At 45.7% G+C, this 12647-nt stretch overlaps 3 protein-coding genes across 4 annotated transcripts; 2 read left to right on the plus strand and 1 right to left on the minus strand.

The window, feature by feature from the left end:
* The first annotated feature begins 71 nt into the window (after positions 1–71).
* LOC121864924 lies at positions 72–1931 on the plus strand. Its single transcript, XM_042364124.1, has 2 exons — positions 72–1174; positions 1429–1931. The coding sequence occupies exons 1-2, from the start codon at positions 178–180 to the stop codon at positions 1647–1649; spliced, it is 1218 nt and encodes a 405-aa protein (XP_042220058.1). The 5' UTR covers positions 72–177; the 3' UTR covers positions 1650–1931.
* A 2550-nt stretch (positions 1932–4481) lies between these two features.
* LOC121864929 lies at positions 4482–6575 on the plus strand. Its single transcript, XM_042364136.1, has 2 exons — positions 4482–5613; positions 5955–6575. Exons 1-2 carry the CDS (start codon positions 4608–4610, stop codon positions 6179–6181), a joined length of 1233 nt encoding a protein of 410 aa, XP_042220070.1. The 5' UTR covers positions 4482–4607; the 3' UTR covers positions 6182–6575.
* A 680-nt stretch (positions 6576–7255) lies between these two features.
* Positions 7256–12624, minus strand: LOC121864928. Of its 2 annotated transcripts, none has more exons than XM_042364135.1 (12): positions 12559–12624; positions 12107–12203; positions 11845–11943; positions 11304–11421; positions 11093–11229; positions 10639–10732; positions 9184–9413; positions 8817–8974; positions 8555–8695; positions 8214–8347; positions 7832–7956; positions 7256–7444 (listed from the first exon to the last, which is right to left on the minus strand). In XM_042364135.1, coding segments are annotated over exons 1-11 (1311 nt in total). In that variant the 5' UTR covers positions 12561–12624; the 3' UTR covers positions 7256–7444; positions 7832–7855. The 2 variants fall into 2 exon arrangements, with proteins under 2 accessions (XP_042220069.1, XP_042220068.1); XM_042364134.1 differs by having other exon boundaries at positions 7809–7956.
* Between the last annotated feature and the right edge of the window lie 23 nt (positions 12625–12647).

Raw genomic sequence — 12647 nt, forward strand, 5'->3', positions numbered from 1 at the left:
GGTACAATAACAAGTTAACAAAGGTACAGCCACTACAGGATGCTGCTGGTTAGGACAGTTTCACTACCCTCAAGGGGGCCTTCCTCACTCCACCACCACGCATGCCCAGTAGACACATTGTCCCTGCTCTTGTTTATTTAGTGCTGCCCGTAGCCTAGCGCCTCACTTCTCGCCGCCATGAAGGTCGTGCTCCTCCTGTGTTTACTCCTGCTGGGGTCCTGCTACACCGCCTCCGTGTTGGGGCCCATCGAGAGCATCCAGCATGGCAGTAACGGTGTGGCTGGACTCGAAACTCCAGACTCTACGCGTCTCTTAGCTATCGGCGACGCGATACTCCTGGCCATGAAGGATCTCATCTACCAACAGGAGAAACTCATTACAGAACGTCTCAAGAGGATTGAAGCGTTGGTGAGCCACAAGTGCGGGGATCCTGATGACCTTGATGTGTCAGTGAACGAGGTCAACACCAGTGATATGAAGACCTCAGCAGCAGATGTGTTGGACGGGTTTATGGACAAGATGTCTTCCTTGGCTCAGACATACGCTGATGATCTGCGTCAAGAATTTCGCGCTGAGACCCAACAAGTGGTCAAGATGATGAGGGAAGAAATATCTACTTTAGTAACAAACTCTGAACTTCATCAAGCTGGAACTAACGCGCCTGTTAATAATAAGAGAATGACTTATAGTGAGGGCGGAGTCGAGGAGTCCACCACACACGTCATGGCCGCTGTTGAGGGGAAGACAACTTTAATAACTCGTGACGACCTCGACCATCGGCTGGGCTTCGTCAACCACCAGCTGGCACAGATCACCAAGCTCCTGGGTAACGTCTCCACCGCTGAGGTCCTCGACTACAGCCGGAAGACATTCAAGTCACTAGATGCCTTCCAGCCTCTGTACGACTCCTTGACGAAGGTGGTGGAGAAGTGCGAGGTGAAGGAGGGTCAATACTACCACCTGGACCGTCTGGAGAAGATCCTGATGCACCTGACGGAGGAAGTGGACGAGAACGGCGATGTTCTCTCTGGCGTGACAGTGGCCCTTGAGGAAGCGGAGAACATGATGATGGAGAGGCTGCAGGCCCTGGAGGAGATAACACAGGCGCTGAATAATAATTTGAAGGTCGCCCCAACCATCACCATCCCTCAGTCTACGAGTACTACTCCCCCGGGTACGTGGACTTGAGTACGTTAAGTCAGGCTCACGAGTACAATAACTTAACTCTGTTGCATTTGCTGTCCCTATTCTTAGTTTTTGTTGCAAGTAGAGTGTGCTATTTTTTGTGTTGTGTCCGTGTCGTCATTGTTGTTTTTGTTGTGTTATTGTTGCAAGTATTATTAATGTCCTCTGTTGAAGTTTCAGTGATTCTTTAATTCATTGTGTCCTTGTTGCAACTACTAGTCTAATCATGTATCATTGTTGCAGGTACTCTGAGCACTTGCATGGACAGCTTGTTCGTTGGGCCACACGCTGCCCAAAAGTCCTCCAACCTGTGCAAGACAGCAATGCGGTACGACAAGTGCAGCCTGCAGATCGTGGCCTACCATTGCTGCCGGACGTGCACTGACGCTGGCCACATACCCGAGATCGGTCCCCACCGCTTTCTTCACTACCCTCGTCTCGTCAACCTCAACCCCGGCCTGTAGTCCTTACCAACATCTTTATATCTTAGTCCGTACTTGACCTGCACCTGGTCGGGAAATATATTTCCTGGTCCGTAGATATATTTTCTGAACCGTAGATAATCTTGTTGGTCCGCAGATACTGGACCGTAAACAGAGGGACCGTAACTTGTGGTAAACTAGCATTAACTGGTTGTGGTCAGGGTATGTTAGTGGTTCCTCCACCAATAAGATATAACAAAAATCATTTACTAAAGACGATATTATTTACATGTTACAAAAACCTTAATAAAAGCGTAATAATAATTTGTTTTATCTTATTTCAATGCCTCGTAACGTATTATTTCAATACTTAGTTCTGTAACGTGTCAGGTATATCAGATTGCTTGACTAAATTGGGGTAACTCGTCTCATTTTATCGCATATATATATAATGGTATAATTTGAACTTTACCCACATTTTTCAGAAGTCATATATATACATGTTTACGGACCTTCGTATAGAACGCACTTAACCTCCACTAGTGAGTCTCTCTCTCTCTGGATCTTGTTGCGTGTTCTAAGTGGTGTTCACTTTTTCGTAGATGAAGGAACTGAGAGAGAGAGAGATAGATAGGCAGCTACCAAACAGGGAGGTACTGCCGCCTGGGAAGATATTGGAAGCATAATGTGTTGTCTAATGGTAGACCCTGCTGCCATATGGCATCACGAAAATTGTGACCAAGTCCCAGGTTGGTGATCTGACTTTCTGCCTCATTTACACACAATTGCAGGGTCTCAGTTGTTTCTCTTACTTGGACAACACAACATATGTAATGTATATAATTTCTCACTCTTGATTTATTTTTTCAATTTTGTATTTATTTATGCTTATTATTTTTATTTATTTTTATTTTTATTAATTTGCTATTAATTTTATTAATTGTTGTAATAATAATAATAATAATATATATTATTATTATTATTATAATTATTATTTATTATTATATTCTCGCCCCCGGCCTGATGTGGGTCATTACCTGTGCGGGTCGGCTAATGCCGTCAAAAGAAAAAAACCTAACCTAACCTAGACCACTGGTCAATTTTCTGTACAGGATGAGGTAATCTGTGACTGACTGACGGAACACAGCTGCCCTATTCTTTCAGGTTTCCTGTGTGTGTGTGTGTGTGTGTGTGTGTGTGTGTGTGTGTGTGTCCCACTGGAGATTTTCCGCTAGAGCCTATTAAACAAGAGAGGTCTGTCACAACCGCGAGCTTTCTCTCCTACACTGACTACCCCTGCCCCCCTCACCTCACCCACGACCCTCACTGCCCCTCACCTGTCTCCCTCACCCGACCCTTAATGTCTCCACTCACTTGACCCTCACTGTCCCCCTCTTGACCCACGACCCCTATTGTCTCCCTCACCCATGACCCCTCACTGTCTCCTCTGACCCCCCTGTCTGACCCTCTTGACCCCTTGTCCCCCCTCACCCAGCCCTTATGTGTCTCCCTCACCCACCCCTTAACCTTATTGTCCCCCTCACCCACGACCCCTCACTGTCCCCCTCCCCCGGCCTCACCCACCCGACCCCTCACTGTCCCCCTCACCCGCTCTCCTGTCCCCACCCACGCCCCTCCCCTTTGACCCCTCACCTGTCTCCCTCACCTACAGACCCCTCACTGTCCCTCTCACTCGACCCCTCCTGCTTTTCCCTCACCCGACCCCTCTGTCCCCCCCCTCACCCACGACCCCCTCACCCCTCACTGTCTCCCCCTCACCCACGACCCCTCACTGTCCCCCGCCCCCTCACCTCCCCCTATGTCTCCCCTCACCCACCCCTCAATTGTCCCCTCACCCTCACCCACGAACCCCTCACTGTCCCCCTCACCACGACCCTCACTGTCCCCTCACCCACGACCCCTCACTGTCCCCCTCACCTACAGCCCCTCACTGTCTCCCCTCACCCACGACCCTCTCACTGTCCCTCACCTACACCCCCATTGTCTCCCTCTGTCAGCCCTCACTGTCTCCCTACTTTTGACCCCCCCTCACTGTCCCCTCACACGACCCCTCACTGTCTCCTCACCCCGACCCCTTATTGTCTCCCCTCACCTACAGTCTCCCTCACCCGGCCTCTGTCTCCTCACCCACATTCTCCGTGATTCTCCTAGCTAGAATTCCCCACCCCTTTCACCCAGCTTCACTTCTTTCCTAGAGTGCCCCCTTCCACCCCCCCCCCCCCCCTTTCCCCTCACCCCCCCCTTTCCCCTCCTCACCCCCCTCCCTCCCTCGTCTTGCATTACCCAAACTCAAGGGCAGTGAAGTGGTTTGTTTGTAGCTCGCGCGTGTCTTTGTTTGTTTACTTGTTTGTCGAGCGCGCGTGAGTGAGTGAGTGAGTGAGTGTGTATGACAGCAAGAAGATGAGTGTCATTGTTGTTTCTAGGTTAGGTTAGGTTTTTCCCAACGACAATAAGGTCATTCACAGCGCCATGAACTTTATCTGGGGATTCTTCATATTATTCTCGTCACCTTTTCCTCGTCCTCTCACTTCACCATTCCCCTCTTCCTCCCCTCCCTCCACCACTGCCCTCATTCCTCTCCTCTCATCCCCCAATTCTTAGAACACTAAAACGTGGACAACCGCACTTCAGTTACGGTGTTGCCAGCTAGTGGTCTCCCTCAGCACAACATCGTCAGCTCATAATGTAATGTTACAAGGGTTAAAGACCTTTGTTTGGACAGGTGGTGAAGGTTAACGATATATCTTAGTCTATTAAACACATCAGGTGACCTTGAGAGTCACTAACATGCCAACATGGGCGAAGTGACAAATGATAAAGTTGGCAGAGGAAATTTTTTTCACGGCCAGACTCGAAGGAGGAAGAGGAGGGCTTGCAGAAGCAGGGCAGTCTTCGTGAGGGCGTCGAGTCTGAAGGGTGACAGTCAGCCTCCAGCTACAACAGTTAGGTATCGTCCAGTCAACAGGCAGACAGACAGTCATGTGGGTGAGAATATTGTGGATGTTGGTGTTGGTGGCGGGTCAGTGCTGTAGTCAAGACACCGGCGCCCCGTTCGAGGGAGAGTTACAAGTGGTGAGAGATGATGATACGTTGAACCCTGACTCCAACTTCATTTATGTTGTGAGTAGAGAAATTGAGAACAGAATGGAGATACTTCTTGGACAACTACAACAAAATCTGGAGGCAAGATTCAACCTCATAGAGAAGAATATTGCAGAAAGTTCCTCTGGTGCTGACCGAGAAATGACCAATCCGTTCTATATTACCGACGAATTTCACACCAAGGTAACAGAAATGCTGCACTTGTTCACCAACATGGTGTCGACGAAGGCAAATGAGACGATTAGAGATATGGAGGATAAACTCAACACATTATCCAATAACCTCATCAGTAGAGTGGAGGCGGAACTGTCTCCCGTCAGCAGCGCCATGGACGACTTGAAGGAGGAGATGTCTTCCCTGGCCACCAAGACGGAACTGACGGAGATGAAGGATAGCCTCTCCACTGTGGCCAACTCTTCCGTCAAGGAGTTGAAACAAACACTATCGTCTCTGGCCACACAAACACAACTGTCAGCCAACGCCCAGCAGCAGGCTGTCTACCTCAAGGAAGTTAAACACCTGCTGACTAACAGCTGTATAGCGTCAGCCGACAACCAGAAAGAAGCCTTAGGCGCACTCCTCACCTCCGTCGACTCAAACAGCAAAAAGATGGACGAGTTGTCAGGAGCAGTCCAAACATCTGCCACACACTGCACAGAGCACACCAGTGACACAGCCAACAACTTGACACAACTCATCAATGTCCTGACCGAAAACGTGTCGAACTACGACGCGAGTTTGAGCGACATCACTGAGGACCTGGTAAACGTGGTTACCTTGATGGAGACTAAACTAGCGGCGGTCGAGGACAAAGTCGCAGAGATCCACAGCAACACACAACCTGCCCCCACCACCACCACCACCACCACCACCAAAGCTCCAGGTAAGACATTCAGACATTACTCAACATTATTAACATCTTTCTCACTTTGTTCCAGTCTGTATCACACCAGTTACATGTCCCAGTCACTTTTACTTACAGTCAAATATACAGTAAGTTATCAAACGTATTTTTTACATTATATTTACTTATGTATTTATCATTCTGTCTTCCTCTCTCTCTTTATCCATTATTCCTATTTCATCGACGTTTTTCCCTCTCTCTCTCTCTCTCTCTCACAACTAAGGACGTGTGTGGACATTGATTATAATCTGAACCTCTATCTATCTATCTATCTCACCTTTATCTCTATCTATCTCACTTTTTGTCTCTATCTCTTGCAGCAATACTGAGACCTTGTGAGAATAGTGACTTTAAAGGCAGTGCCGATAAGCTGGACGTGTGTAACGCAGCGGTGCGATTCAAGAAATGTCACCTACAGTTTGTTGCCTTCCACTGCTGCCGCTCTTGTACGGAGGCCGGCCAGATCGAGGGCACAGGACCCTGGAGGTATCTTAATTATCCTCGTCAGATCAGTATCTTTCAGGCCCTGAGTCAAATGAGGCCATAGATGGAGGACCCTGAATTAGTGGTCCCTATGATTATGGTCAAGAGATCATGAAAAGTCCTAAAAGAAATTAATTACCCCTTGATTATACTGGCTTTAACCCTTGAGTATACGGACCACCCTTTGAGTATACTAACCACCCTTTGAGTATACGGACCACCCCTTGAGTATACTGATTTTACCCCTTGAATATATGAACCACCCTTTGAGTATACTAACCACCCTTTGAGTATACTGATCAAGGTGGCTACACGTTGCATCAGTGTATGGCAGGGTAGGTTGATCTGTACCATTTCACAATATATGGAATAATAATCTGTCAATATTGCAATTTATATAACTACTGTAGTTCCATTTATCTTAGCGTGTATTAAAACCAATTTAAGATATGATAAATTTTTGTGTTTTTTTCCCTAAATAGTAAAATAGTTCCCTTTGTTTTAATTAAGATCATTTTAGATTTGTTTAACCCTTTGAGGACGATGGTTTAACTCTGATGACGATGGTTTAACCCTTTGAGGACGAAACGTTTTTGATGGGTTAAATATATCCTAAGTTAAGCAATGGCATGATACTGTATTTCATTGGCTCACGTATACTGTTTTAAGTAAGATAGCCTCTATATGGGGTCCACAACACACTGCGACTGTACGGTAAACACACGAAGGCTCATAAGACTCTAATGTTTTAACTTATAACTATCTCACCTTGATATGGAGTCTAATATCAATATTATCTTTCCCTAACATAGAAAAACCTAGTATTTAGTATTTAATTCACAATTGCAATATATTGTACGAGCAAAAGTAATGTCAACTTGAAAAGAATTATTAACTTACACTTTCTACTTAACGTATTTTAAAGGAACACCTCCCTAACTTGGCTCTTGTAATTTCATTTAAGCAGTTTCTAATTTACAATAATTTCTATTTAAAGTGCATTCATTTTCATAATTTTATTTTATTTCATAAATTTACTTACCTTAGACTTTGTTTACATTAAAGCCACATCACCTCACCAATGTTAGTAACACTGACGCCACCACTAGAGGAAACGAAGGATAAAGTAACCACATTCTCCACACCAGTCACTTCACTTGATATATTTATGACGGTAACAATGTTCTCAACTCTAATAATACAAATATTTTCCTGTGATTTTTGGGACATTGTTGATTACACAAGTTAATGTTGTGCGGTGTTGGTCCTGGCCAGCGACGCCTTGTAAGAGACCAACTTCCAGGTTAACTCATAGAGGTGAGTGGCCCTGGAAATGTGAAATAATATAAGAACTTAAACTTTATTATGGTTCGTAAGTGCCGTCACTTATGATTCTCTCGCAAAATACTTGAACCACTTATACTTATTTACGTTTGTAAGTACCGGCAGATAATTTTTTTCACTATAAATTTAAGTATCGACAGACCTAATTAATTCGCTATATAATACACAATGTTTAGTAGTTTTTACTCCGACTTATTATACCATACAAAAATGACATAAAATTGACTCTTTTCGTAGCACTGTTCATATAATGCCGTTTTATAAGTGTCACTCTGCTTAGTACTTACAATACTTGGTTTATAAGTCTATTAAACCGTGGTAGTACTAATAATAGGAATTATTCTTACGTCAGGCAGTTGGGTACACCTACGTCATCAGGTCCTTGGGGTCGGAGTTAGGGAGCGTAAGTGTAAACATAAAGCTGACCGATGGTGTAGCCAGCGACCACCACCTCCTCATAGCCGTCTCCGTTAAAATCACCGTGAGTCATCTTGCCTGAGGGGGAGAGTGTACTATAGTGTAAGCAGGGTGCATAATAAACTAGCCGGGACTAAGCCGGGTGCACAATAAACTAGCCGGGACACATCTGAGTCTGACCGGAATCTGTTATAATTTTTTTTATACAGTATATCATATATTTTGCTTAATGCTGTCAGTCATGCATAAAGGACATATTGGTTACGTTTGGTTAGGTTACTTTAGCTGGAGTTAGATAGGTTAGGTTAATATAGATTTGGTTAGGTTAGGTTTACCTATGGTGGTCATCTCGGTGTCAACAAGTATGTGCTTCTGGTAGACCCAGTCGTTCCTGTCCTCAGTGTTGGGATACAAGACATACATACGGCCATCATCGTCCCCAGACACCAGGAGGAAGGGCTTGTGTGGCCTGAGAGAGAGAGAGAAAGAGAGAGACCCCATTAACTCTTACACCATATTTTCTATCACTTAAACAAAACCCTTCCCCCTTCCCCCTCTCCCTTCCTCACCCCCCACCTTCTCCTCCTTAAAACAATCACCTCCCCCCACTTCCCTCACCCCTTAGTCTCTCCCCTCCTTACAATAGCCCCTCCTCGCTAAAGGCAGCACCACTCACAGGCCATCTTCAGCCACGTCATCAGCGTAAGCCTTGGAGGGGTAGTAGACCTTGGGGGTACCTGGGGACATCGTCGGACTCCCAAACACCTGGTTAGGGCGGAACCCGTCGGCTATCTTGAGGTGAGGGAATTCGTCCGTCCTAGGGAAAAAAAAGAGAGAGAAATTTGCGATTCAGATACACAGAAAATTGATAAATAAATTTTCATCGATTCAGAAACGCAAAATAGACAAGGTAAATAACTGAACGGATTAATTAATACCTGAAGTCATCTGGGAAGAAGTACACGGTGACCTGACCAACGCCTAGGTCAGTTCTGAACTCAGTGGCACAGAACTCCAACACTCCATCACGGTTGAAGTCGTCCACCAACACATCAAACACCTGGCCAGCTTTTTCATTAATTACACGGGACTTAACCTGCAGGTGATCAGGGACCAGGTGATGGGATGAGTACCTGTGTTATGAGTTGGTGCAGACTGTTTGAATGAACGAATGATCTTTAAAATGATACCATGGTGATGACATGTCCTTTATGTACTATAGTTTAGCTACGACACAACGATGGCCTAGTTTTCTTGGACATTCATCATACACTAGGACACTCGCCAAGCCACTCGGACACTCACCAGGTCCAGGTCGGTCCAGTCGTTGGTCTCACTCTCGGTCCAATAGATAGAGACCTTCTCGTTAAAGAACTCTCCCACGACGATACAGTGGTAGTCGCGGCCACCGGCGCTGAGGGTGACAAGGGCGAAGTGGACATCAGGACCACCACTGGACACCACATGAGCCGGCCACCCCTCGCTGAACCCGGCCCCTGTGTTCTCAAACCATAATAGGTCGTGTTTTGTCGAGCCTGGAGTGAGTGAGTGAGAGATGGGGGATGGAGCGAGGGATTAGGTTGAAGAAGTGTGTTAGTAACTGAACAACTATAATATTGACATAACTAAGTACACACACACACACACACACACACACACACACACACACACACACACACACACACACACACACACACACACACACACGCACACACACACACACACACACACACACACACACACACACACACACACACACGCACACACACACACTTCATCCTGACCACCGAAGGGTCAAGACGTACCTGGCGCTCCTCTCGGAGCAGCCAGGTCAACTGTTATGTTGGCCCATACCAACTCCCTCCCCTGAACCCTCCTCCCCACCGGAATATCAACAAGTTCACGCCAGAAGTTACTATTTCATTTAGGAAAGAAATGGAACCAGTGTTAAACAGAGGTGAACAGTGGTGAACAGTGCTTAAGTCAGTGAGAACAACTCAACAGTAACAGTGGTACCCAAGTTGACCTTTCACACAGTGAGGTCCCAGGTACCCAGTGATAACGGCCTGTGAGACCCAACTACCAGCGATGTGTTAATCCGTCTACGATAGGAAGGCCTGGAACCACACCTCACTCATATAACACCATCTGTGAGGGAATTACTACACCATGTGAGGCCCCTCATAACACCATATGTGAAGGAGTTACTACACCACGTGAGGCCCCTCATAACACCATCTGTGAGGGAATTACTACACCACGTGAGGCCCCTCATAACACCATCTGTGAGGGAATTACTACACCACGTGAGGCCCCTCATAACATCATCTGTGAGGGAATTACTACACCAAGTGAGGCCCCTCATAACACCATCTGTGAGGGAATTACTACACCACGTGAGGCCCTCCTAACACCATCTGGGAGGAATTACTACACCACGTGAGGCCCCTCCTAACACCATCTGGGAGGGAATTATTACACCACGTGAGGCCCCTCATAACACATCTGTGAGGGAATTAATACACCACGAGGCCTCTGTAATTCATCTGTGAGGGAACTACTACACCACGTGAGGTCCCTCTTAACACCATCTGGGAGGGAGTTACTACACTACGTTTTTGCTGTTCAACACCTACATTAATCTGTATGTTCACTGTATGTTCCTTTACCTTTCTCTAATGAAGGCTTTTGTTAAACCACCAATGTATGTAATAAGTCATTTATGTCCAAATGTATATTTTCACACACATGAAGATTTACCTATAAGAGGCTGATGGAACCTGGCTGTGAGGGCGTCCAGATCACCATCAACATCCATGTCCTTCCACACGACCCGATGATACGACCACGCCAACTGCAGGACGACACACGACTATTACGACCAGTGTCTGCCACATACTGCGTCTTAGAAGTTAATTCATGGAACAACTGATGATTACTCACCCTAACGCTAATCTAACGTTCCCTATAGGGGTAGGGTAGGGTAGGGTAGGGTAGGGTAGGGTAAGGCAGGGTAGGGTAGGGTAGGGTAAGGTAAGGTAGGGTAGGGTAGGTAAGGAAAGGAACATAATCTTCGTCGTGTGTGTTCAGAAAGGATGGCTATAAGGGGAGGGTGAAGGCCGTGACAAGGATAGCAGCAGGAGTAAGGAGTTGGTTACACCGTTAATGCACTCGGCCACAACACTAACTCAACCCAGCCGAGTGTTCGTCGTACCGTGTCCTTGGAAGCGATGTTGTAGGGGCCGAGCACCGGGTCTTTGGTGGTGTTGTACATCTGTAGTTGTCCCTCCGTCTTGCCCGGCACCAGGAACCCCGACGACCAGATCACTCCTTCAGCGCCGCCTATGGAACCTGAGGAGTAACACACTCTCAACGTCTTTTCCCTCTCTCTCCACACACACACACACACAGGTATAGGTACTCACTTGGCAGGTAATCAGGGTTATTGGGCCAGAAGGCAGAGTTATCCATCACCTCCACCTGCCAGGAAGCCACATCGTCCAGGTACCGTCCAGGTGATCTCATCCTGTACACGTTATCCACCTGTAAACAGCACACCCGAGTCACCTCCAAATACAGTCTATCCTCAGGTGAGTTAATTACGAGAATAATAGTTAAGATTATAGTACTCTTGGACTTTATTATTATTAAGTATTTATCATTCTTCTACAATGCATTACAAAATATTAGTTTTCATTACATAATATGATTTAAGATATTAGTAAAACAACATTCAACTTATTTAAAATTATGGTAAATAAAGATACGAGAAGTGTTGTTTGATCAGCAGGTGAGGGACTACGGTATTAATTTATTTATACAAGATGAAACAAACAAAACCAACTTAATCTGTCTAACTTAACAAATTTACCCCCTCCCCCCCAAATATTTCAAGATAGTTTGTTCAATTTAAGTTGTTTTAATACCGTAGTCCTACACTTTAACTCCCTTGTGTGTGTCACTTACCCCACCAAAAGGGTCGAAGGTTGAGATGTATATGGTCCAGCGGTCTAGGTAGTCCAAGGTCTCATCCTCACTGATGTACGCCTCGGTGAACGCTGCATGCTGGCGGTCACACACACACACGAGACTATTAACACCAACAATTTAAAAGGAAATACGGAATAGATTATATAATGCAGTGATTCGTCATAAGGAGAGACACTGATATTTAGATAATAGATAAATGAGGGTTTAAAATGTCCACCAAGATGAAGGAATCATTTACCTTAAGAGCAGTTTGGCCAAGGAAGCGAGGCTGCCAACCAGGCTTCTCGACAGCTGCCACCACCACCACTACTGCCACCACTATCCTCAACCACCACCTGCCGAGTTACACAGCGATAGTAATAACAAATATTTCCCTTAATAATACATAACTGGAGATTATTATTTTGTATTTTAATTACATGTTAACAATACAGTATAAAGATGTTTTACCGCCAAAGACTATTATATACTGAAGGGTTATACACATGTAGGTATTTTCACACACATGTACACATCACATATATACATAGATTCGTACACGTATATACAGACATGTACAAAAAGAAAGTACATATATGAACAAAACATACAAGCATACGACTGTATTTACAAACACACACACACACACACACACGCACACACACACACGCACACGCGCACACACACACACACACACAGTCATCTACTTACATGGCGTCTTTGCTCAGCGGGACTAAATAAGAGATGTTGTGTTTTCCTTCTCTTATATATAAACCTTTGTGCTATCAGCCCCTCCCTCA

Source organism: Homarus americanus, unplaced genomic scaffold, assembly GCF_018991925.1.
Source record: "Homarus americanus isolate GMGI-L3 unplaced genomic scaffold, GMGI_Hamer_2.0 scaffold2539, whole genome shotgun sequence".
NCBI lineage: Eukaryota > Metazoa > Arthropoda > Malacostraca > Decapoda > Nephropidae > Homarus > Homarus americanus.